Raw genomic sequence first — 27,485 nt, forward strand, 5'->3', positions numbered from 1 at the left:
TAGGAGAGATGAGGAAAGTTTGGTCCCATCTTGGGGGTGTGGAGTGGAACAGGGAGATGACAGACTGGTCCTATGCCGGACATTGGGAGGAAGATGAGCTGAGGTATATGTGTGTCACCGATGGCTGGCACAGGACAGAGATTGGGGCCTGGCCCTCTCCAAGCTGAGCTCAACGCCAGGGTGCCACTGCTGCTTCCTGTCCAGCCAGTGTGGAGAGGGAGTGGTGCTGACAACACAGTGATAAGGTGCTCTGGCCCAGCCTGCCCCAGAGTGGCCCCCAGAGACCTGAGGGAGACACCGCATCACCGGCTGTCAAGGAGCTATGAAAAGTCAGGGGGAGGGACAAAACCAAGGTCTGGAGGCATCAGGCAACTGCCCCCTCTGCCCCATAGCAAATGACACCCCTATTACACAGCCTGTATGCCCAGGGTTTTGGGTCAGGAGGGGTGAATTGATGTCATGCCAATGTTTTAACAAGGAACTCCCACAAAACGTTTAAGCTTGGGAGCTTTTTATAAAACTTATAAAAGTTATAAAACTTGTGTCCCAGAGGGAAATGGGGAAACATTGAGAAACAATTTAATTTATTTTTGGTTTTAAATCAAAATGCTGTTTTTGTAACCACAGGAGGCAGCACCACTGGACAAACACAGTAAGCTCCATTCAGTAGAAAATTCATAGTTGGTTCCTGAAAATATATAGACTACTATCATGCTGCTAGTATACCTTGGTTTTCATCTTGCATAATATGGAAAGGGACAAAACCTGCAAACTGTTGGACTTCAGTGGGAACCAAAGAACCCAACAGCATACAGGACTGGGCCCTAAAATTATTGAAAAAATATTTACATTATTTTCAAAACATTTACAGTTTGTTGTATAATTCTTTGGCAATGTTTTGTCCTTCATTTTAGCCATTTCCCCATTATTTTAAGCACATCTCTCACTGGTTGTTACCAGCAACTTGATAGATGTATAGAAGAAAAGGGAAAAAAGTTGGCTATTCATTATTGTATTCATAATCTATCACAAAATAGACAAATGGGAAAACCAGTATTATTCCCCTAAATCAAGCTGATGCCCCCAGAACATAAACTTTCTCAATCATTAAAACATTGCACTTATAAAAAAGCCATCCTGGTGCTTCTATAGCAGTTCTAAAAGCTGCCGAATCCTAAGCAAACAGGGAACTACGTTGTTGGTAGACTATTTGTCATTCCAGTTTAATAACAAATTGATGGACTCATTGTCTACTTCGCTTCTGCATTTGTCATGGTAACGTGTCTTCTTCATCTGGATCCCTGACTCCACCTTATGGAAAGTTACACAGAAGAGCAGGATGGAAGCTGCTCTTCTGAATCCCTGAAATTTACTGTTACCAAGGTGATGGGAGACAAAACAAACTGACAGCCTGGTTGTCTATATTCCCTCAGCTTCAGTAGCAAAAGTTAGAGGGACCCAAGCTTCTAACTTTTATGTCAAGGGAAATTGGTACAAGATCATGAAAAGAAGTTCATTCCATTGTGACTGTTGATCACTTAATGATCTGTAAAGTTCTCTGAATGCAACAGTAAGCCTGACAAGGGGATTTCTTTTGTGAGTGTCCGATTGTTTAGAAAGAATGGGTATATGTTTTGCTTTTCAGGAGAGATGCCCCTTGTTTCCTCAAGGTGCAACAATTTACTATCATTTGAGATTATTTTTTTATTATATATAAATCAAATTCCCTTGTCATAAATATACAACTGCTTTTGATGAGTTTAAATGCCTTTGTTACTTTACTTTTCAGCACTATCTATAAAACTCTAAAATTCCATTTTCATTTTCATTTCATTTTGAAATGTCACCACTGATCATTACCTAGTAGCAGGGACAGGTGTGGTGTCCCACCATCCCAAAATAAAATAAAAATTAACTGATTTGTTCACCATTCTCACACCTCCCTCTACGCTGTTTTTTTAAATAAATAAATAGGGTAAACGTGTCCCTAAAGACAGACATATCCCTGTTTTCAGGGCCGGTTCCATCAGTTTTTTTTAATAGAAAACAGTATTTTATCCCATAGGTGCTGACTCCGTGGCTGCTCCACCCACTGGCGGCCCTGCCGAATAGCTCCTGCCCCTCCCTCCCAGCACCTCCCGCCCACCACGGATCATCTGTTCAGTGGCATGCAGGAGGCGCTAGGGAGAGGGGGTGGAGTGAGGGCAAGGTGCTCAGGGGAGGGGATGGAACAGGGGTGAGGTCGTGGGGGTGGGGACTGGGGAACAGAGAGGGGTCAAGCACCCCAGGAGAAATGAGGAACCTGGCGCCTGTGTTTTGTCCTTACTTTGGTAAGTCGTGGCAGACTGCTCACTTGAAGGAGCTGTCAGTCAGCTGAGCTGGTGAAATTAAAAGCAGCCTGGGTGAGCAGATAGGGATCCCCAGGTCTGTTATACAATAACACCCTTCTTCAGCCAGAACCTGAAAACAAGAGCTTATAGTGATGTATAACTTGGTATTACAATATTTATATCTTATTTAACTAATGCTTCCAAACAAAATTCTCTGTGATATTATGGTGGTGTTTATCAGCTTGATAATCTTAGCCTTTATTAATGTTGATGCATCCTAGCAGTGGAGCATAATGAAGTCAAGAAGCTAGGTGTCCCAGTAACTCCTATCTTGTTTTTGTAAAACCCTCATATGACAGGTATGGAGTCCATTGTATTAAAAACGCAAGGTTTATGTATTATTATGAGATTGTGCGTAACTTCTCTAGGGAGGAAACATGGCCAGTGTAAACCTTGGAAAGTGTTACAAGCTTCAAAGAACTATACTGAACAACAAGCCAGACAAAAATGACAGAGTTAATAGGGAATCTCTAGCGGGAGGTAAATACAAATGTAACTTGCTCAAGTTATGCCAAAGCTGTATAAAGTAGTGGTTCTCAACCAGGGGTACGTGTAACCATGGGGGTATGGAGAGGTCTTCCAAGGGGTACATCGGGTCATTTAGATATTTGCCTAGTGTTACAACGGGCTACATAAAAAGCTCTAGCAAAGTCAGTACAAACTAAAATTTCATACAGACAATGACTTGTTTATACTGCTCTATATGCTACACACTGAAATGTAAGTACAGTATTTATATTCTAATTGATTTATTTTATAAGTATATGGTAAGATGAGAAAGTCAGCAGTTGTTCAATAATAGTGTGTTGTGACCCTTTTGTATTTTTATGTCTGATTTGTGTAAGCAAGTAGTTTTTAAGTGAAATGAAACTTGAGGGGACACAAGACAAATAGGACTCCTGAAAGGGGTACAGTAGTCTGGCAAGTTGAGAGACACTGGTATAAGGAAAGACAGAGGCATATCTACACTGCAGACTTTTGCCAACGCAAATTACATTGGCATAAAGCCACCACAGTTAGTATATTGCTTGTGCATGTACATACTTGGCTTCTTGCATCGGCGCTGCTCATATTCACCAGGAGCGCTTGTGTTCATTCACAGTGCAGTGCACCGTGAGTAGGTGCAACTCACCACCTTCCAGTACACTGGCTTTGGGAAGTTTTTGCAATGCATGGTGAGGCAGAAACAAATCACACAGAGATCACTGGGAACAAATGATCAACTTCCCAGCATGCAACTTTCTCCCTCCCATACTATCATCTGGATCCCACAATTTTCATGTCTTTCGAAAAAAATCCCATGAACCTGCATGACTCTCCTCACTGTCCACCGTCTCTGACAGAAGCATGGAGCTGGCACTACTCTGACAATTGTCATGAGGATTGCAAGCACAGGATGCAGGAGAGATTTATTTGAATTAGCCTCCTAACTGTTCTTGGCACTACATCTCAATTAATGATGTAATGTATTTTGCGACATCTTTTCCTACTGGTGTTTCCAGGAGTCATAACTGGTATAAATGTGTTAAGAATATATATAAGTATTTAGAGAGATTTATGTTAACATGGAATCTTTCTTTTAAAGTAATGCTATGATTTGAATTTTGTTCACTAGTTTATAAAAATGTTAGTTAAACTCTGAAAAAAAAACATTTTAGAACATCCATTTCTAAGGAGACTTTACAAGTGTTTGGAGGAGTATATAAAGAAACGTTGCATAGAACTATTTCATTATAAATGTGTCAAGTATCAGGGGGTAGCCGTGTTAGTCTGTATCCACAAAAATAACAAGGAGTCCAGTTGCACCTTAAGAAGTGCGTTTTTTTACCCACAAAAGCTTATGTCCAAATAAATCCGTTAGTCTTTAAGGTGCCATCGGACTCCTTGTTGTTTTCATTATAAATGATTACAGTGAGTTGCACCTGCTTTCACCAGATCTGAATGTTGTTTAAACAGCAGACAGCTGACTGACTTTGCCATTATAAAAATAGTTTAGCTAAAAGCATATATTATTGTTTTTCATTATAGGCTGGTAGTGATGGGGAAAGCATTGGAAATTGCCCATTTTCTCAGCGTCTTTTTATGATTCTGTGGCTAAAAGGAGTTATATTTAATGTAACAACTGTAGACTTGAAAAGGTAAGATTACAATAGATAATTTCATTTTCAGAAGAACATTAGCAAAATGATTATTTTAAAGAATGTATTGCTTGTGGTAACTTTGAATAACACATGCAAACTGACTGCCATTATTTGTACAGCTAATTGATATTTTCATAGCTCTTTATAGGCCGGATTTTTATCTGATTTAAACTGATGTAAAACAGTAATAATTCCACTGAAATCGATGGTGTAACATGGTGTAAAATAGGTGTAAGTGAGGGGAGACTCATGTTCTATATGGTCAATGCATGAAACAGATATTAATTAATTAATACTAATGAATTCTTACAACATCTCTCTGAGGCAGAAGGTTACACCTTATCTTTACAAACAGGTAAGCTGAGATGGAAAAAGGAAGGTGATTTGTCCATGGTTACCCAGTAATTACAAGGATAATTTAACCTATTTTATTTGCTTTAAATAATACCAGTATACTATTGTAAAGGTGAAACAGGTTACTACTACTAAGTGTAGGAATTTAAAATGTCTCTCACATAGCTACTTACCCAAGGTGTTTGTACCCTTTTAGAAAACCTGCAGACTTACAGAATCTAGCCCCAGGAACAAACCCTCCCTTCATGACTTTTGATGGTGAAGTGAAAATTGATGTCAATAAGATCGAGGAGTTCCTAGAGGAAAAATTAACACCACCAAGGTACTGTGCTCTTGCGTGTCATATTTTGCTTTTTGTCCTTCATACCTACCTTCACTGCACTCCCTTGCAAAATACCCACTGGTTTCAATGACAGCAGGATCAGGTCCTTGGTCACTTTCATGCCTTAAAATATATATATATGAACTATATTAGAGAGTCTGATTGTGCTCTGATTGAACTCAATGAGCGTTGCTGTTGACTCCACTGGAAGCAGAAGTGAGACCTAGCATAATGATGATGTTCCTGTGAGATCGTGAGTGTTAGATGCTGATTGCTCGACTCCCAGTGACTGAAGTAAATGGGAATTGACAGTGCTCAGCACTGCACAGGTTTGAACACAATTACTGTAAATTAAAGAAACTTTATCAATGTTAAAAAAATCTCTATTTAAATTTGCTCTTCCAGCAGTATTTTCTCTGGGCCAAATCATCAGCTGGTGTCAATTAGCACAGGGCCATTGATTTCAGTGGAGCTATGCTGGTTTACACCAGCCAAGGATCTGGCTCTCTGCATGTTCTGTTAGTTAAGGACAAGTCATCAGAGATTATTTAGTTTTATAGTCCATGCAATGGAGATTAACTACTAATTTGCTTTGTGTAACGTGCAATAACTGTCTGCAATTTCAGTATCAAAATTTCCTTTTCAAAGAGATGGCAAAATAGCAGCTCCCTAGAGTTAATAAAGGGTCTTGTTAGAGAGCTTATTCCTTCACTCTCGATAGTATGCATGTTTAACAGCCGCAGGGGGTCATGAAGAGATCAGACTATTAGTTTCTGCATCCCTGTGAGGTATTCGAATTTCCCTACCCCCCAGCAGGTGCACAACAGCACCTTTTCACACTATCCATTTTGATTCTTTCTTTTATACCTCTATAACTAGCTAAGTGATAAGAATAGACCTAAATTCTTAAAGTATAGGCCCTTGCAGACAAGCCTGAATATCTATATCCTAACATGTCTGAGCCAACACCTATTGAAATCAATGAAAAGACTCCCGTGCCAATTTAAGTCAATAGGAACTGTCCTTTATAGCACTAATCAACTGATGATATCCTGCAAGTTTGTTATGATGTAGACATGCCAACTCTCATGAATTGATGGTGAGAGATGCAATTTCTAAATAAAATTAAGCCTGGCTCCTGCTGCCAGACTGGGAAATAGGAGAGGGGACCCCACTGCAGCCAACCCTCGGCCTGGGGAAGGAGAAGAACCCTAAGAGGAGCAGAGGTAAGGCTGGTAGGGCTGAAATATGGCCTGGAGGCTGCAGGGGCACTGACTGTGTGTGTGTTGATGGTAGGTTCTGAGCAGATGCAGTAAATGCTGGGTGGGCAAACTGAGTGCAGCGAGGGTCAATGGGGACTGAACTGATGGGAGCTGAATTGAGGGGGGTTGGGTGAGGACAGAACTGATGGGGGGACTGGAGGACAGGATTAATTGTTGGGCAGGTAAGAGCTTCTGCAGCAGGGGCCAAAATCACCTTATCCAGTACATGTGGGAGAGTGGGCAACACTAATTGTCACATGCACACACCCCGACGAAAGGCAAGGGAGAGTTCAAAAATCAAGAGACTGACCTAAAACACCACAATATTATCTTTTCTTTTTAAAAAAAAAATCTCATTATTATTGAGGGTCTGACACTATTTTTGATCTCTTAAAGCTAGCAATATAGTAACTCGTTTCTTAACATTGTAGTCACGTTTATGAAAAATGAGACTAAGTGAAACGATGTTAAGTGAATCCAATTTCCCCATATGAATTAATGTAAATGGATGAGGAGGTAAGCTCCAGGTTAATTTTTTCACCAGACAAAAGACTATATTATATATATATACATACACATAGTATAAGTCTTAAACAAACAATTTAATACTGTTCACAGCTATGATGATTGTGAAGCTTGGTTGAGGTGCTGAAGTCAGAGGGTGGAAGAGGATGGGATATTTCCCAGGGAATGCCTTACTGCTACATGATGAACTAGCAGTCAGCTCAATCCTCAAGGGTTAACACGTTGTTAATGTAGCTTCACATTCTACAAGGCAGCACAATTGGAGGGAGGGGAGACAGCATAGGAGACAGACTCTTACCTGTGTGTGTGATAGAACGAGAGAGAGATATGCATTGCCCCTTTAAATACGCTGACTCCACTCCAAGTACACTGCCTTTTTAAGTAGATCAGCAAGTTCAGACAGCCCCTGCTGCCAGCAAGCTCCCTCTGTCCTGAGCCCTGTCATGTCTCCCTCCTGCTCTGTGGTAGGGTGACCAGATGTTAAGGAGAAAATATCAGGACCACCGCAGGGGGGCTTTTTTTTTTTTTTTTTTTTTTTAACACTCACCCATCCGGGAGTTTGGCGGCAATTCAGCAGAGAGCGCTTCAATCACAGACAGTCTTTGGCGGTATTTCGGCGGGAGGTAATAAACTTTACCGCCAAAGACAGAAGCACTCGCCGCCGAAATACCGTCAAAGACTGTCTGCGACTGAAGGACTCTCCACTGAATTGCTGCCGAAGACCAGGAAACAAAATGTCGGGACAAATGGCATCCCGACTGTACTCTGATTGGGACATGGGACAAACTCCTCAAAATTGGGACAGTCTCGATTTTACAGGACATCTGGTCACCCTACTCTATGGAGATGGGGTAAAATAGGCGGCAGGAGCAGGGGGGATGGGGACACCCTGACATTAGTACCCCTCTTTCACCCTGCCCCCTTGTACAGCAAGCAGGAGGCTCCTGGGAGCAGCTCCAAGGCAGAGGGCAGGAGCATCCCATGGCAGTGGAGGAGGGACAGCTGAGCTGCCCACCAATTGATAGCCTGCTGGGAGGCTGCCACACAGGGAACTTAGGACGGCAGGGAGCTGATAGGGGGGCTGCTGGTCCACCCTGGTTCCAAGCCCCCACCACTAGCTCCAACAGGCTGCTCTTCCTGCAAGCAGTGGACAAAGTAAGCAGCTGCCAATCAAAGTTATAAGGGAACATTGCGCAGCTTTAAACGAGCATGTTCCCTAATTGATCAGCAATGAAACATTGTTAACCAGGGCGACTTTAAGTGAGGAGTTACTGTACTGATGATGTCACTATGGTAATTCTTAAAGAGTGAAATTCACTCTAGTGCAGAGGGCTCATGCAAGGACCTCCACACCATTGTAGTAACCTACTGTTTCTCTATATTTGTGCTTTGAGATTTATTTCCCTCATTTTCTTCAAGTTATAAAATAATGAAAGTTGATGAGTAGTTATGGCAAGAAATAAAATTAAACTTCTGGATACTAGGAGTAATTGAAAAACATTTGACACAGTATTTATTTTATATGGTCTAAGTAGTTTCCATTTTAGGAATGTTTCCTATGAAAAATACTTAGCCATATTTTGTTCACTATGGGGTAGAATAAACTGCTGTTCATATAATACAGAAGTTGCTGAATGTCATAAAAGAAGCTGCTCGTTGTATGACATTCTTGTATTTTTAATTCCTCAGGTACCCCAAACTTGGGCCAAAGCACCCTGAATCTAATTCTGCAGGAAATGATGTGTTTGCAAAATTCTCTGCTTTCATAAAGAACACAAGAAAAGATGCTAATGAAAGTAAGTACCGGCAATCTCTGCATCATTACCGTTGATAACTGGAATGAGTTGGAGTTACATAATTACAGCATAAAGTTTTCTACCAACGTTCAATCTGTATTTGCACTAAGGACTCATTCTAAGCAAAAGCTATCTATGGCTTTCCAGGACATGGAAGCTCTGGAAAGCTACAGATCCTGATTCTAGAGGGGGTAATGTTTTAAAGAGAAAGATCAACACATATGCACTATGGTGAAAGAAAGAATTAGTAGTTTGTTGTTTTTGTCAACAAACTTCTCCATATCACAGTGGCTTGGCTGAACAGTATTTAAGGCCCTGATCCTGCAAATGCTTGACTTGCTGAAGGTGAGTATTTCCACTGACTTCAATAAAACTACTCATATCCAAAAAGCTAGGCATGTGCCTAAGAATTTGCAGGATCAGACCTATGAATGGAATACAAAAAAGCAAATGCTTTTTTCTTCAACTTTAAAAGAAGTGGTATAAAGTTAATGAAATGAACATACTAAGTAAGTATATATAATGTGCCAGGGCAAGGCCAGAAGGCTATAGAAAAGTAGTGGGAGACAGATATTAGCCCCAGGCTAAACAAATCCCTGTTACCTGAATAAGTAAATGGCAGCTGCTCCAGGTCGTTTAAGACACCTGGGGCCAATTAAGATCTTTTCAGAAGGCAGGAAGGATGCTAGGTTGATTGGGACACCTGAAGCCAATTAGGGGCTGGCTGAAACTAGTTAAAAGCCTCCCAGTTAGTCAGTTGGGTGCATGTGTCAGGAGCTGTAGGAGGAGGCTGTGCTGTTGGAGAAACTGAGCAGTACAAACCATATCAGGTGCAAGGAAGGAAGCCCTGAGATAATGGTGAAGTAGATATTAAGGAAGCGGGGGCTGCTCTGGGAAAGTGGCCCAGGGAATTGTACTATTGTCCTGTTTCCAAAAAGTCAACTACCATAGCTGTGACTATTAGGGTCCCTGGGCTGGAGCCCGGAGTAGAGGATGGGCCCAGGCTCCCCCCTGATTAATCACTAAGACTGGGAGACAACAGACTTGCAAGGGAGGATTGCTTCTTCTCACCTCCCTTGCTGGCTTATGATGAAAATGGCTCAGTAGACTGTGACCCTTGCCTCTAGAGAGAGAAGGACTATGTGGAGAGTCACAGTGAGCCTCTGAGGCTAGTGAAATCTGCCAGGAAGCATGGGACCCACTGAGACAAGGACAGAACTTTGTCACAAAAGTATAATATACTCTAATTTTTTTGACAGTGAAATTGAAATAGCTAAGAGAATTAATTTGGAATAGTACTATTTGTGTAATAATGACTTTTCTAGGATTTCTCTGAAGCAATTTGACTAGCTCCAAAATGTGGGAATTTTTATGCCAGTGCAACTTTTTAAAGTCAAATAATTAAAATTTATTCTAAGACTATGGAATTATGGTACATATTTCTACAAATGGTCATAATGTTTCCTGGCCTAGAGGTAGGTGAGAATTTGACAGAAATTCCTCACTCTCTGGACCAGCCAGTTATATTCACTGTGAGTGAAATACCCTTCCCTTCCCCTTCACAAAGCTGAAATCAATAAGCTTTAAGTGAGAAACCAAGCACGGGTTGGAATTCACCTTTCCCAGCCTAGCAGCATGCTGAGGGACTACATGGCCATATCCATCATTCAGAGTTCCTGTTTATCCAGCCACTGCATTCATATATGCAAGGATCCAATGGCTGAACCTTCCCTCAACACCTCCCTTCTTGTGTCAGGTTTTGAGGAGCCCACCACTCATCGTCCGGGGCACGCACACAGTGTGAAGGTGCCCGCTACCATCTCTCTCTTGCTCTGAGCTGTTAGCCAATATTCAGGGCCTTGCTGGATTGTTTCTGTTGGGAGGAAAAATGGGTGATACAACGCAGGTATTTCTTTGGTGCAATTACACAGAGTCCTGTTTCCCTGAACACAATAGAAACAACCAACAGCATCAGGCAGTTTCCTTGCTTACAATTTCCAAGTCTCCCTCTCTAATCAGTTCTGTGCCCCAAAGAGTTCTGTTTTTGCTCCTTCTCAGGGTCATGCTTCTCTCTGCCGTCCCCTGGTTTCTCAAAGCATTTCTGCCTCTGACACACACACACACAGCTACAAACAATCCCCTAACTCCTACATCTGAAATCATAGAACCCCTAAAATCACAAGTCTTAGCTTCCAATCAGCCTTGCCGTGTGTCCCATTGCCTTGGACTGTGGCTTCTTTTGTTTTCAGCTATATAACTGCATAAAGGGGCTCAGTTGCTCTGTCTGAAAGAAAGGTGATTTAGCATACCCCATTAGCTTTATCTAGGCCTGTGATTGTCTGTGGGTCAAAGATCCACTTGATGTCAGCCATTAACACCTTCCATATAACCACCTCTATCCTTATTGTCCTGGTATCCTGACATGGGGGCTTGAGTGGTGTGGAATGCTTCGTACTTGAATCTGATCCTCTGCACTTAGGGAATTTTCGCCCTTCCTTAGAGCTGGTCGAAAAGTGTTCCACCCCTCCCCCGCCGCAGGAAAACTATGATCTTTAGCAAAAATTCAAATACCAAAATAATTGGGACAAAACTGAAATTGGGCTAAAAACTGAAAGAACAGTTTTTGGAAATGCTGCCCTAGTGCTTCATAAGATTTGTATTTCAGGTGCTTCATGACCCCTTTCTCCTCTATAAACTGGGCTCCCTGGTCAGACTACATCTCCCTTAATGGACTGTGGTCTTCCCTCTTGGAGAGCGAGGGGAATTCATGTGAACTCTTGCCCATTTTCTGTTATTGGAGAGGTTGTCCCCCTGGGTAACCTGGCTCATAGAGGAGAATGGAGACATGAGTCAACAAGGGTATGTCTACATTGCAATTAAAAACCCACCCCAAATCAGCTGGCCCATGCCAGCTGATTTGGGCTTGAGGTGCTCAGGCTAAGGAGCTGTTCAATTGTGATGTAGACATTTGGGCTCCATCTGGAGCCCAAGCTGAAATGAGAGCTGCAGCCTGAGCCCGAACATGTATACAGCAATTAAACAGCCCATTAGCCCCAGTCCCACAAGCCTGAGTCAACCGGCAAGGGTCAGCCATGGGTTTTTAATTGCAGTGCAGACATACCCTAAATTACAGCTCTTTGGAGGCACCATGGCAGCATTTCCAAATCAAAATCTTGGGTTTTGGCTGAAATATTTAGATTTTCAGGTGGTTGATTTTTTGATGAAAAATCAAACTTTTTCACAGAAATAAAACACTTTTCACAAAAAAATTGTTAGTTGCAATTTTCTGTCAAACTCTTTTGACTGAATATTCTCAATCAGCCTTATCCTTCCTGCTGAAATTTGGTGTAAACGTGTCCAGAAAGATATTTTGTAAACCATTTCAACTCAGTTGGTTTTACCAGTCTCTCTTCTAGAGAGAGAAAAAAAGATTTTTGCAGACATTCCCCACCCGCATCCACCACCCTAATAAAGAAAAAGGGCAAACTTTTTTTTCAATTGCACGAATCTAACCCTTTGCAGTATGTACTTTATATGTTCAAGTATGTTTCAGGGGGTTTGAAGGGTGTGTTGGGTTTTTTGTTAGTTTGGTATTTGTTTTTTTTATAAATACACCTTTTTAAATGGGGGTAAAGAAGAATAGGTAAATAAACAGCAGCAGGAATCACAGAACCAAATTCATCTTTAATATAAATCCATTACGTTTAGCCCCACCAAACCTGATTTTGGCAAATCTCTACCAATTAACCTCACTAGCACTTTTGGTATTCCCTTTTACAATAATACTTAGCAAGCCCAGTAAAGGATCAGGGCCCCATTGTGCTAGAGAGGGTACAGATACAGCAGCTGTACTTAACAAACTTTATATCTCAGATTGCTCTATGGACAGGTACACACTTAAAACTTTTGCCTCCAGAGTATTACTGGTCATGGGGGTGGTTTTTTTAATGACATTTCTATCCCAGCAAAAGCCCTTGTGTAGATGCAGTTAAACCAGCATAAAAGTGCTTTTACTGATGTCATAAACAGATAGCTAAGGGTTAATGTCTCTTTCACCTGAAGCACCTGACCAGAGGACCAATCAGGAAACCGGATTTTTTCAACTTTGGGTGGAGGGAACTGAGTGTTTTTGTCTTTGTTTTCTGGCTGCCTGCCTTCTCTGAGCTTTGGAGAAGTAGCTCTACTTTCTAGTCTTCTGTTTCTAAGTGTAAGGACAAAGAGATCAGATAGTAAGTTCTATGGTTTTCTTTTCTTTGGTATTTGCATGAATATAAGTGCTGGAGTGCTTTGATTTGTATTCTTTTGGAATAAGGCTGTTTATTCAATATTCTTTTAAGCAATTAACCCTGTGTTGTATCATCTTAATACAGAGAGAACATTTGTACTTATTTTTCTTTCTTTTTATATAAAGCTTTCTTTTAAAACCTGTTGGAGTTTTTCTTTACTTCAGGGAAATTGAGTCTGTACTCACCAGGGAATTGGTGGGAGGAAGAAAAGGGGAGATCTGTGTGTTGGATTGCTAGCCTGATGTTGCATTCCCTCTGGGGGAATAGGAAAGTACTTTTTGTTTCCAGGATTGGGAACAGAGAGGGGGAGTCTCTCTGTGTAGTTTCACAGAGCTTGTGTCTGTGTATCTCTCCAGGAGCACCTGGAGGGGGGAAGGGAAAAAGGATTATTTCCCTTTGTTGTGAGACTCAAGGGATTTGGGTCTTGGGGTCCCCAGGGAAGGTTTTTCAGAGGGACCAGAGTGCCCCAAAACACTCTAATTTTTTGGGTGGTGGCAGCAGGTACCAGGTCCAAGCTGGTAACTAAGCTTGGAGGTTTTCATGCTAACCCCCATATTTTGGACGCTAAGGTCCAAATCTGGGACTAAGGTTATTACATGGTGTGCAGCTGGTGGGACTAGAATCCAGAAGCCAGTAGGAATATTATATTTTTCTCTTTTCTGCTAAGGGCTTTTTAGCAGAGAGAAACAGTTGGTTTTAAAAGGGAACCAGAGAGAATTTTTTTTTCTGCTCTCTCTCGCAGTTTGTGGCTTGCATGTTAAGCGAGAAGCCATTAAGAACCTGTTAAGGGTCTTTTGTCATGCAATAGCCCTCCCATTAGGAGGCAAGACCAGCACTTATAGGCATGCAAATAAAGTGGTTTTTCTGGTTTCCCTTCATTGAACATTAGCTAGAGAGAGAAAAGGACAAAAAACACTGTTGCTAGGCAGACTTCAGGAGGCAACAGAGAACCTGCAGTTCAGAAGATAAACACCGGAGGGCACCCCAACACCAGAAAACAGGAATCATGACTTCTAAGGCAAAAATTGCGGCCGAAGAACAAATCAAAGAAGCTGAACACAGGCGACAGATGGAGATGAAAGAAAGAGAAGAACAAATCAAACAGGCAGCACACAAAAGAAAACTAGAAGAAGAAGAGTTCGCCCACCGAAGAAAACTAGAAGAAGAAGAGGTGGCCCACCGCCGAGAAATGGAAAAGCACCAAAAAGAAATGGAAAAACAACAAAAAGAGAATGAAGAGAAGGAAAAACAGAGAAAACATGAACTGGAGTTGGCAAAAGCTGGGCTGCCTGTGCCAGCCAACCCTAACAACCCGGCGCCAAATATTGCTCCACAGCCCAGGAAATTTCCCACCTACAAGGCAGGTGATGACACCGAGGCCTTCTTGGAAAATTTTGAAAGAGCCTGTCTTGGGTACAGCATTCCCGAAGACCAGTACATGGTAGAATTGAGGTCACAGCTCAGTGGACCTTTAGCAGAGGTGGCAGCTGAAATGCCTAAGCACCAAATGAATGACTATAAACTTTTTCTAACCAAGGCCAGATACAGGATGGGGATAACCCCAGATCATGCCCGTCGGCGCTTCAGAACCCAAAAGTGGAAACCAGAGGTGTCATTTCCCAAACACGCCTACTACATTGCAAAAAACTATGAGGCCTGGCTAACAGGAAACAACATTCAAACCTTGGAAGAACTGAACCTCCTCATACAAATGGAGCAGTTCTTGGATGGTGTTCCTGAAGACATCACACGGTACATACAAGATGGACACCCCAAGAATATCGCTGAGGCGGGGGAGATTGGAGCCAAATGGATGGAACTGGCAGAAAGCAAGAAAGCTACTGTCAAGGGGAACGATTACCCCAGGGGGCACACAGACCATAAACCCTACAACCGAGGACAGCCAAAGACCCCACATACCACCCAAGTAAAGCCACAGATACCCTACCCTTCAACCTCACCAGTCTCCAGTAACTCACCTCGGCCCAGTGACCCATCAGATGGAAGATGCTTTAAGTGTAATGAACTGGGACATATCAAGGCCAAGTGTCCCAAGAACACCATGCGAGTGCAATTCATTACACCACCATCACACCAAAGATCCCCTGGCCCGGATGCCTCTCAAATACCCTTGGAGCGAAGGGAAAATTTGAGAGTGGGCGGAAAGAAGGTTACTGCGTGGAGAGACACGGGGGCACAAGTGTCAGCTATCCACCAATCCTTCGTTGACCCCAAATTCATCAACCCAAAGGCCAAAGTTACAATTTACCCCTTCATGTCACAAGCTGTAGACTTGCCTACAGCTCAACTGCCTGTCCAGTACAAAGGCTGGTCAGGAATGTGGACTTTTGCAGTCTATGACAATTATCCTATCCCCATGCTACTGGGGGAAGACTTGGCCAACCAGGTGAGGCGGGCCAAGAGAGTGGGAATGGTTACACGTAGCCAAACCAGGCAAGCTTCCAGACCCATTCCTGTTCCTGAACCGTCCACAGAGGCCCCGTCTGTGTTACCAGAGACCCAGACAGAGGTAGTGGACCCGGATTCCATGCCTACCACTGAAACAGCCACAGCATCTCCAGTCCCAGGCCCGGAACTGGAACAGCAACCAGCACCAGCCATTGCAACCCCATCTTCAAACTCAACGCCAGAGGGCGCCAGTGAGCCAAAACTGGCAGAAGCAACAGACAGCCATACCCAAAAGGCTCAGCCAGAGCCTGAAATACCCTCAGGTGCACCAGCGGAGAGCGGTTCACCAGCACTGGAAACAACCCCATCACCTACATCGCTTCCAGAGGGACCAAGCCCAAGTCCACAGTCTGAGGAAGAACTGGTGACCCCAGCCTCAAGGGAGCAGTTCCAGACTGAACAGGAAGCGGATGACAGCCTTCAGAAAGCGTGGGCGGCGGCACGGAGCACCCCACCGCCTCTCAGCTCTTCTAATCGATCCCGGTTTGTTATAGACCAAGGACTTTTATACAAGGAAATTCTTTCTGGTGGACACCGGGAAGAATGGCAGCCGCAAAAACAGTTGGTGGTTCCAACTAAGTACCGGGGGAAGCTCTTAAGCTTAGCCCATGATCATCCCAGTGGCCATGCTGGGGTGAACAGAACCAAGGACCGGTTGGGGAAGTCCTTCCACTGGGAGGGGATGGGCAAGGACGTTGCCAAGTATGTCCGGTCTTGTGAGGTATGCCAAAGAGTGGGAAAGCCTCAAGACCAGGTCAAGGCCCCTCTCCAGCCACTCCCCATAATTGAGGTCCCATTTCAGCGAGTAGCTGTGGATATTCTGGGTCCTTTCCCAAAAAAGACGCCCAGAGGAAAGCAGTACGTACTGACTTTAGTGGACTTTGCTACCCGATGGCTAGAAGCAGTAGCTCTAGGCAACACCAGGGCTAACACTGTCTGCCTGGCCTTAACAGACATCTTTGCCAGGGTAGGTTGGCCCTGCGACATCCTTACAGATTCAGGGTCTAATTTCCTGGCAGGGACCATGGAAAAAACTGTGGGAAACTCATGGGGTGAATCACTTGGTTGCCACCCCATACCACCATCAAACCAATGGCCTGGTGGAAAGGTTCAATGGAACTTTGGGGGCCATGATACGAAAATTCATCAACGAATTCTCCAATAATTGGGACCTAGTGTTGCAGCAGTTGCTGTTTGCCTACAGGGCTGTACCACATCCCAGTTTAGGGTTTTCACCATTTGAACTGGTGTATGGTCACGAGGTTAAGGGGCCATTACAGTTGGTGAAGCAGCAATGGGAGGGGTTTACGCCTTCTCCAGGAACTAACATTCTGGACTTTGTAAGCAACCTACAAAGCACCCTCCGACACTCTTTAGCCCTTGCTAAAGAGAACCTAAAGGATGCTCAAGAAGAGCAAAAGGCCTGGTATGACAGACATGCCAGAGATCGGTCCTTCAAGGTAGGAGACCAGGTTATGGTCTTGAAGGCGCAACAGGCCCATAAGATGGAAGCATCATGGGAAGGGCCATTCACGGTCCAAGAGCGCCTGGGAGCTGTAAACTACCTCATAGCATTTCCCAATTCCTCACTAAAGCCTAAAGTGTACCATGTTAATTCTCTCAAGCCTTTCTATTCCAGAGACTTACAGGTTTGTCAGTTTACAGTCCAGGGAGAGGATGCTGAGTGGCCTGACGGTGTCTACTACGACGGAAAAAAAGACGGTGGCGTGGAAGAGGTGAACCTCTCAACCACCCTGGAACGTCTGCAGCGGCAACAAATCAAGGAGCTGTGCACTAGCTTCGCCCCATTGTTCTCAGCCACCCCAGGACGGACTGAACGGGCATACCACTCCATTGATACAGGTAATGCTCACCCAATCAGAACCCCACCCTACCGAGTGTCTCCTCATGCCCAAGCTGCTATAGAACGGGAGATCCAGAACATGCTACAGATGGGTATAATCCGCTCATCTACCAGTGCATGGGCATCTCCAGTGGTTCTGGTACCCAAACCAGATGGGGAAATACGCTTTTGCGTGGACTACCGTAAGCTAAATGCTGTAACTCGTCCGGACAACTATCCAATGCCACGTACCGATGAGCTATTGGAAAAGTTGGGACGTGCCCATTTCATCTCTACAATAGACTTAACCAAGGGGTACTGGCAAGTACCACTAGATGAACCTGCCAAGGAGAGGTCAGCATTCGTCACCCATGCGGGGGTGTATGAATTCAATGTCCTTCCTTTCGGCCTTCGAAATGCACCCGCCACCTTCCAGAGGCTGGTAGATGGTCTACTAGCTGGACTGGGAGAATTTGCAGTTGCCTACCTCGATGATGTGGCCATTTTTTCAGACTCCTGGCCCGAACACCTACTACACCTGAAAAAGGTCTTTGAGCGCATCAGGCAGGCAGGACTAACTGTTAAGGCCAAAAAGTGTCAAATAGGCCAAAACAGAGTGACTTACCTGGGTCACCAGGTGGGTCGAGGAACCATAAACCCCCTACAGGCCAAGGTGGATGCTATCCAAAAGTGGCCTGTCCCACGGTCAAAGAAGCAGGTCCAATCCTTCTTAGGCTTGGCCGGATACTACAGGCGATTTGTACCACACTACAGCCAAATCGCTGCCCCATTGACCGACCTGACCAAAAAGACCCAGCCAAATGCCGTTAAGTGGACTAATGAGTGTCAAAAGGCCTTTACCCAACTTAAGGCAACGCTCATGTCTGACCCTGTGCTCAGGGCCCCGGATTTTGACAAGCCATTCCTAGTAACCACAGATGCATCTGAGCGTGGTATAGGAGCAGTGCTCATGCAGGAAGCAACAGATCACAACTTCCATCCTGTCGTGTTTCTCAGCAAGAAACTGTCTGAGAGGGAAAGTCACTGGTCAGTCAGTGAAAAGGAATGCTATGCCATTGTGTACGCCCTGGAAAAGCTACGCCCATATGTTTGGGGACGGCGGTTCCAACTACAAACTGACCATGCTGCACTAAAGTGGCTTCATACTGCCAAGGGGAACAACAAGAAACTTCTTCGTTGGAGTTTAGCTCTCCAAGATTTTGATTTTGAAATTCAACACATCACAGGAGCTTCTAATAAAGTTGCTGATGCACTCTCCCGTGAGAGTTTCCCAGAATTCAGTAGTTAAAAAGTGTTCTTAAAATGTAGAAGTCTGTTAGTTATATACTTAGGAGTATATGTAAAGGTGTATGTGTTGTATTAATCTGTTTATTTTCAAGTTCTAGAAGGAAATCGCCGCCAGTGAGCCTCCCCACTGTCTGCAATTTGGGGGGCGTGTCATAAACAGATAGCTAAGGGTTAATGTCTCTTTCACCTGAAGCACCTGACCAGAGGACCAATCAGGAAACCGGATTTTTTCAACTTTGGGTGGAGGGAACTGAGTGTTTTTGTCTTTGTTTTCTGGCTGCCTGCCTTCTCTGAGCTTTGGAGAAGTAGCTCTACTTTCTAGTCTTCTGTTTCTAAGTGTAAGGACAAAGAGATCAGATAGTAAGTTCTATGGTTTTCTTTTCTTTGGTATTTGCATGAATATAAGTGCTGGAGTGCTTTGATTTGTATTCTTTTGGAATAAGGCTGTTTATTCAATATTCTTTTAAGCAATTAACCCTGTGTTGTATCATCTTAATACAGAGAGAACATTTGTACTTATTTTTCTTTCTTTTTATATAAAGCTTTCTTTTAAAACCTGTTGGAGTTTTTCTTTACTTCAGGGAAATTGAGTCTGTACTCACCAGGGAATTGGTGGGAGGAAGAAAAGGGGAGATCTGTGTGTTGGATTGCTAGCCTGATGTTGCATTCCCTCTGGGGGAATAGGAAAGTACTTTTTGTTTCCAGGATTGGGAACAGAGAGGGGGAGTCTCTCTGTGTAGTTTCACAGAGCTTGTGTCTGTGTATCTCTCCAGGAGCACCTGGAGGGGGGAAGGGAAAAAGGATTATTTCCCTTTGTTGTGAGACTCAAGGGATTTGGGTCTTGGGGTCCCCAGGGAAGGTTTTTCAGAGGGACCAGAGTGCCCCAAAACACTCTAATTTTTTGGGTGGTGGCAGCAGGTACCAGGTCCAAGCTGGTAACTAAGCTTGGAGGTTTTCATGCTAACCCCCATATTTTGGACGCTAAGGTCCAAATCTGGGACTAAGGTTATTACAACTGATGGAGCTTATTTTGCTTGAGGAACCAGCATGAGCTATATCAGAAGAAGTATGCTTCTACCAACAGAAGTTGCATTTACAGTAGGATGGTTTGCCAGTGTGACTATTGACTATACCAGTATAGCTATACTGGCAAACCTTTTCTGGTATAGACTAGGCCTATATTTCAGATAAGATTAATGGCAGAAACGGATAAACGACTTGGATGGTTTCAGAGAATGGCGTAATAATAAAAAAAAACAGAAGTTATAACTCACCTGTTGCCTAATTAATGTCAGATGGAAATGATTTATACCATCATAGCACAGGTAGTTCTCAGAAGGGATTTGAATTAGGATAAGGGGCAGCTTTTTGAATATGACGAGTTTTTCCTGTGCATTGAGGTTGGCTTGGGAGGACTTCAGGGTGAGTGGGCTTAGTGTTTGGAAATATCTGATCTCCTGGGTTTATTCTACTTTTAGAGTGAACTCAGTTCACTTTTCTCTAATCTCTATTTTTCTTAATCTAGATTTGGAAAAAGCCTTACTTAAGGCCCTAAGGAGGCTGGATAACTATTTAAATACCCCCTTGCCTGATGAAATTGATGCCTATAGCACTGAAGACATCACTGTTTCCAGCAGGAAATTCCTGGATGGAGATGAGCTCACCTTAGCAGACTGCAACCTCTTACCAAAGCTCCACATCATTAAGGTTTGGATTTTCTCTTCTATGATTTGCAAAGACTAGCAGCGCTGATGCACAAGTGCATTTAAAAATGACAAAAGAAACCCCACGTCTTTACTGAAACAGACACACAAATGCTATCTCAATCCAGGGTGAGAATGTGAGTCAGAATGAAATTTAGTATAGCGTGTCTAATATCCTTTGGGTTTACTCAAATAACAGCATAATGCCCTAATTCCATTTTTTATCTGACAATGTAATTCCTAATGTCTGGATTCCACACTTTTGTTAGATGACCTATCTAAAAATAAATTTAGCTAAGGCCAGGTCTATACTACCTGCTGCATCGATCGTGAATTGATTTATTGCATCTTGTCTGGACATGATAAATCGATCCCCGAATCGACTCCCGTACTCCACCTCGGCAGGAGTAAGCGGAGTCGATGAGGGAGCCGTGGCAGTCAACTTGCCACAGTGAGGATGGCCAGGTAAGTTGAACTAAGATACTTCGACTTCAGCTACGCAAACAGCATAGCTGAAGTTGCGTATCTTAGATTGATCCCCCCCACCCCCCCGCCCAAAGTGTAGACCAGCCTTAAGAGTGCTGCTGCTAGCAGACAGACGCTCTGCAGTCTCTCACATTAGGCAGCTGTGGAGGCTATTATTGATTCCAGGATAGCATTACTACCTTGGCTACAGTCACATTGTAATGACCATCGCTGAGGTTCTCCTTGTGGCTGGGCACAAGAGGCTGAATGCACAAAAGGAATTAGAAGCCTAAGTCCTTATTTTGTGTATCTTAGTTCCAGTTTCAGGACCACTGAGTGATCATAAAACTCTCGCTGAAACCTGTAAGTGCCTAATCTCGCTCGACGCCTAGATTTTTGCAGTAAAAGTTCCTTAGGTACCTATGTTTCTGCCTCTAAGCATGCCCCGTGTTGCCTGCCTGTGGGCCTCTGGATGCCTAGCTTCTGTCTAAACCCCAGAGTGATTCACAAACCAGGGTAAGACGTGTTTGGTTGTTTAACTCACCTGTGGGGCTTCCATCTTGGTTTTAGGTCACCTCTGGTTGGGTATCGTCTTCTAATATCTTTTATCTCAAGTTTCAGTATGTGAATTAAATATTAATTAAAACTGGCATGTGTCACAAATTGTATATTTTCTAAATAAGCTCTTTGCCTTAAAATATCAACCAAACATTTATTAAAAAGATTTCTGTTCATAGTGAGCTTTTCAAATCCACCTATGGAATTTGGGTGTGCAGTTAGAAGTGAATGGGAATTGGGCAACCAAAGTCCTTAAGCAACTTTGCAAATCTCAGTTATTTAAGTTTTGTAAAATCTTTTCACCCCAAAACCTACACTTTTGAGCTTAAACTACTTGACAGTCACTCTCTAAGGCCTAGTTTACACTGGGTGCGGCAGGAAGAATCGATCTAAGTTATGCAACTTCAGCTACATGAATAATGTAACTGAAGTCAACATACTTAGATCAACTTACCGTAGCATCTTCACCATGGTGAGTCGATTGCTGCCACTCCCCCATCGACTCCACCTGCGCCTCTCGCAGCGGTGGAGTATAGGATTCGATGGGAGAGCGCTCGGGGGTTGATTCATCGCGTCTAGACTAGACACAGTAAATCAACCCCACCTGGATCGATCGTTGCTTGCCAATCCAGCAGGTAGTGTAGACATACCCAACTAACCAGCCTCCTCACATCTATTATCTTTCTCCTCTTTGTCTTTTTTCAAAATTTAAAACATCAAAAATGGATTGCTAAGACAGAAGAAATGAAGAAACCTATTGATTACAAGCATTGTGTGCACTTTGTTTACACAGCTCATTCCTCTAACAATCTTTTTTTTTTTTTTTAAGGTTGTGGCAAAAAAATATAGGAATTTTGAGTTTCCGCCTGAAATGACTGGGATCTGGAGATATTTGAACAGTGCTTATGCTAGAGATGAATTCACAAATACTTGTCCTGCTGATCGAGAAATTGAGTTTGCATATTTGGATGTTGCAAAGAGAATGAAGTGATGGATTAAAAGATATCTCTATTCTACATTTCTGCAGAGAGCTGGATGGGAACAAACCAAGACAAAAACAGAGTACATTATGCAGCATAATTTTAAATTCTGTGACTAGCCAATCCTTCTTTCTTTTCTTGCATTATATTAAGCTCACTCTTAAAATTATATGTATGTGTGTCTGCTTGTGTGTGTATACACGTGCCCAACACATTATGTGTTAAAGGTATCAGATCAAAATTCAAACATTTGTTGAAATTGCAGTAATGGGCTAGGCACACAATTATTACAATGTGGCTGGTTACTCATGGTAAAAATACTTTGAGAGTAATATTCCCTGCTTCTTAAATATCTAGCGTGATTATTGCTGCCCTTAATATCTCAGTTTCTTTCAGCACTATTGTCAAAACTGACAGTTGACCTAGAGATTTGTCTGAGAGGCAGAGGAACATTTTTCTCTCAAGATGTACCTAACAGAAAGTATCTGTGACCTTCTGGGCTGCATCAATCTTGGAAGACAGCACTATTGCTGTTGGCTGCACACCAGGCTGGTTTATCCAGGAGAAAGATCTGGTTTGATGTGGAACCAACTCCCTCTTTCAAAAGCAATGACTCTCTATGCCAAGGACCTATGGATCAGCTCAACAAAAACCTTGTTTCCCACACTGCACAAGTCCCTATTCTGTATATGTCTAGCCCTCATCTCTCTAAGATCTGCACAACCCATGGGACTTCCTCCTGCCCTAGAAGTGGAGAGGAATATATATTGCAGATGACCTGTGGACTGTGCAATAAAGTTACTTGGTATAAGTGAAAAGAGAGGGGTCCTGCCCCCTGCACTGGGAGAGGAAATGGGAAAACCTCCCTGTCCCGATTACTGAATTGAGGCCCCCTCCTCGATTCCTACTTGGTACTGGAAAGCAATGAATATGGGGGCAGGAGGGCTATTTAGGAGGTAGCCTTTTTCTTCTTCCTGACTGAACTCCAGAATGTGCTGTACAACTACTACTAGTGAGAATACCCCATTCCCTTGGAACAGGGAACATACCATCGGAGGTCCATGGAACATCAATGGGCTACAGCCACAGAGGCTGCTTTCTGCTGGTACAGCCCTCAGAGGCACAATCTGTGCAAACCACAGCCCCTGCACTTGCCTGGGAGCAAGAGCACCAGAGTAGCTACCAAAGCTGTGTTATCCCTATGGTCACCAGGGAGTCAGTCTCTGATGCTTTTGCACAATATATTTTTGATAGGGTTATATGTATTTAAAGATGCAGTAGATCTATGCACACTAGATGGATATGAAATAGATCAAAGGGTCTAATATAATAGCTAAGAAAAAACAACAACCCTCTATTTTAGAATAGATGACCTATTCCATATCAAGCAGACATCTACTTTTCTTACACGTTTTACTTGATTGTATATTTCCAGTTTTCAGGTATACTCTGCACTGTTTAATTATAAAAATACTCAGTTATGATGCATATCGTGTATCACAGTTATTTTTAAAGTGTTAAATATTGAATTTTTATTTTGCTTTCTTTAGAGAAAATAGACACTTAAACCTGTTTTGCAGTACAGAACTTAAATATTGGGGTTGATAGCTGAGCAATCACTCACCAAATGTTACTAATTGCTACTTCGTATTTTCCAACATAAATATATATATATTCTATATAATCTTTTCATATGCCTTACAAATTTGAAAAGAAAATACACAAATTGATAAGTAAATGGAATATCCTGTGTTTATTTCAGTGCCAGTTTCCTGACTACCTGCAGTTTATCATTACCCTGGATTTTGAGAGAGAGAGATGAAATTAACAAAACCTTAATTTGTCTTTAAGAACTGGAAGAACATTTTAGGCCTGGTCCTGCAATCAGTCCCACACAAGTGCAAGGATCTGCACACACAGACCCGATTTCAGGATTCAATCCCCAGTCTTGCTGCTCAGAAGGTGTGTGTGTGTGTGTGTGTGTGTGTGTGTGTGTGTATTATTGCTGATTCAGCCGATAATGGTTTACTGTGTTAGCTCCATTTTTTAAATCAATAAAGACTATCATCTGTTACCCACCTTTAAATCAATATGAAATTCAACATTACTATGTAATAGCCTGTTGTATAGCAATATTGTATGTGCTTTACTACTACTTCTTTTTTTTGCCTTGAGGTCATCTAGGGCCCTCATTTAGACACAAACCACCCTCAAGTTTGTGCCCTGTGCTCTTCTAAGCCTGCAGTCTCATTCCTTTCAGCCAAAGGGGGCATACCCTGGATATGTAGAAAGTAATGTATATTTAAACTCCTACATCATTCTGAAGTATAGCTTGCTGAGATGGAGGGGCTTTAGCCCTGTATAAGACTGAAATCTGTGTTTTGTTATTCCCATGCTCCTCTCCTATTCACCTGGAGGAAGAGGTTTATGGCTGTCTGTCCAATTAGGGTTGCCAACTTTGGTTGGATGAATTCCTGGAGGTTTCATCACACGACATTATCTTTAATTAAAGATGAATCTTTAATTCCAGGACAATCCTGGAGGGTTGACAACCCTATGTCCCATACATAAATGATACACCAGATTGCAACAAATGAAGCGTTCACGTTTGTAATGGGCTTTAAAAGCAGAATGAGAAAGTCATATTCTGTTACAGGCCAGCTGTGGAAGGAAAGGATTCCACACAGCTCATTGAGATATTGCAACAACAATAACAACCTGTTTTCCATCAGCCAAAGCAAAGGATTGCTTTAAACAAATCCCAGAGGGAGGGATAAGACATCACTTACCTCACTTCAGCGCCAGTCCTCTTCAGAGATCCATCTTCTCATGACCAGATTCACCTCCCGGTGGGATAAACCTCCCTCCTGCACTAGCAAAGGGAATTAATAAATTCCCCACAGCTGCCTGTGCCCTACTATCCTACACATAGGAAATGCCCTAGGCTGGGAACTCCACCTCCCCCATTAACCTGCTTAAATTCAGCAGCCCTTTTCAGTGCTTAATTTTTCTATTTATGGGACATCAGTGCAGCATAGTCAAGCATTCTTGTAAAAGCTCAAACCAAACTAACAACAGAAAAATTCTTACCACTTATTTGGGAACAAACTTAATGGGCATCTGGGTAGTGCTCTAGCAATACATACGTGATCAGGTGTGGTCTCAGCCATAGGGAAATTGTAAAAATAAAGAAGTTCTTGTTTTTTGTTTCTTAACTGTTTTTGATCATATGCTGGAATCTGTTCCTCGTGGTGGCACCAGATATCACTGCAATCAGAAGTGAAACAGCTCCCTCTTTGGTCCATCCCACTCTCTGGTTACTGTTGTTATAAATGATTTGTACTAAAGTTGTGCTAAGAGGTCCCATTCTACTCGGCACTGTAAAAATGCCCTCTAAGAGACCTCCCCTTCCCCAAAGATTTTACAATCCCAGGCTCCAATCCTGCAATTAATAAAGTATGGATGAACATGCTGCACAGCCTGGGGAACAAATAGAAAACAAGGGAAACAAGCAAAATGCATCACCTGTGAGTACACTCCAGGTCTGTGACAGAACCACTCAGATGTCCTCATTATCAGGGTGATGTGCTATTCATTTTACATCACTCTGCCTCCACTCTTTCTTGTCCAGCAGCACTAAACCCCATATGAATTCCTCCCTTGTCTTACAACATCTGCAAAAACATTTATGGCTCTGATCCACAAAGGTACTTAGGCACTTAAAACACAGACTCAGGCACCTAAATCTTCTGTTCAGGCACCAAATTTCCAGTTTTACGCTCCGTGATCCACAAAACTCCTGCCAAATACTGTAGGTGCCTTGGCACCAAAGTGTTTTCAGGGTAGATGTTCCTTTGGTGCTTATGTGTCTGGCTCTTAGGGTACATCTGTCTATGCAGCAGGTGGCAGTGAGATTCCCAGCTTGGTTAGACAGACACAAGCTAGCTCTGCTCGAGCTAAAAGTAGCAGTGTAGCTGGAGATAGCCCAGGTGGAAGCTTGGGCTAGTGCCTGAGCACAAAGCTGCCTGGAACCCCGGGGTACATACTTGCGCGGCTAGCCTGTGCTAGCCCAGCTTCATACTAACTCAAACAGAGCTAGCTAGGACTGGCTGCCTAGCTGAACTGGGAAGCACGGTCCCAGCCACAGTACAAATATGCTGCTTGCTGCTGCCCTTATCTCTTGCCTAGGGCTAGTGGTTAGGCACCCACTGTTTACATCTATCAGCAATCCAGCTGCAGCCTGAATGGGTATAGTTACAGTGTTACTTTTAGCTCCATAGCATGAATGGTCCAAGCTTGAGTCAGTTGATTCGGGCTCTGAGACTCGCTGTCTCAAGGGTGTTTTTGCAGTGTAGATGTAGATTATTAGGTTTTGCTTCTTAAACAAAAAGCTGCAGTAATGTCACTTGCTAAAAGCCTAAAGGAAAAATGAAACAGTCTCATCTGAAACAAATTTTCATAGAGCTTGAATTTCAGAGGTGCTGAGCATCTGCAATTCCCCTTGACTTCAAACACTCAGCACCTCTGAAAATCAGGCTCATGGGGCCTGGACCACCACCATTTAGTCACACAAAAAGTTCCACTGGCTCACTCCCTAGAGCCGGAAGCCTAGATCAGTCTCCTTGCCACATTTGCTCCCAGTGGAGACAAGGATTAGAGTTGGCAGGAGGGGGAAGGGAGTTGGTTGGCCAAAAAAACTCAAAGACATGACAGCCTTGGGCAGTTCTGAGGGCAATGCAGGTGGTGGGAGTCCCTGCTATCACATGGTTTCCACAGAGATAGCCTCGTCTCACTCAGATTCCTGCACCAGGAGCTGCCTTGTTTGGGAACAGGCTGGCCCTGCAGTGCTTTTCACAAGGGAAACCCCACCCACTACTCTGAAGGGACTCCATGGGGACTCACCAAGATGCCACCTCCATGAGAGGATCTTTATTCACAGAGATCGCCTGAGCCTCCTTCAGGTATCAGTAAAGAGAAATAATGTCCATCATTGATTTCAGTCAGACTGGTTGTAGAACTAGGGTTGCAGAATTGGGATCATGCTTTAAGAAATTCCATGTGAAACTCCTACTATCATAAAAGC

The 27,485-nt window shown here is 43.2% G+C and overlaps 1 protein-coding gene across 1 annotated transcript in view; it reads left to right on the forward strand.

Moving 5' to 3' along the window:
• Window positions 1-24,369, forward strand: part of CLIC6 (chloride intracellular channel 6) — a 55,373-nt gene extending 31,004 nt beyond the window's left edge. Inside the window, exons 2-6 of the mRNA XM_050929195.1 lie at window positions 4,419-4,528; window positions 5,082-5,207; window positions 8,684-8,790; window positions 20,222-20,403; window positions 22,252-24,369. Coding sequence (XP_050785152.1) covers window positions 4,419-4,528; window positions 5,082-5,207; window positions 8,684-8,790; window positions 20,222-20,403; window positions 22,252-22,413 — 687 coding nt within the window. The 3' untranslated portion in view covers window positions 22,414-24,369. The remainder of the gene's footprint in view (window positions 1-4,418; window positions 4,529-5,081; window positions 5,208-8,683; window positions 8,791-20,221; window positions 20,404-22,251) is intronic.
• The last annotated feature ends 3,116 nt before the right edge of the window (window positions 24,370-27,485 follow it).

The sequence above is a fragment of the Gopherus flavomarginatus genome, chromosome 1 (genome assembly GCF_025201925.1).
Source record: "Gopherus flavomarginatus isolate rGopFla2 chromosome 1, rGopFla2.mat.asm, whole genome shotgun sequence".
Lineage (NCBI taxonomy): Eukaryota > Metazoa > Chordata > Testudines > Testudinidae > Gopherus > Gopherus flavomarginatus.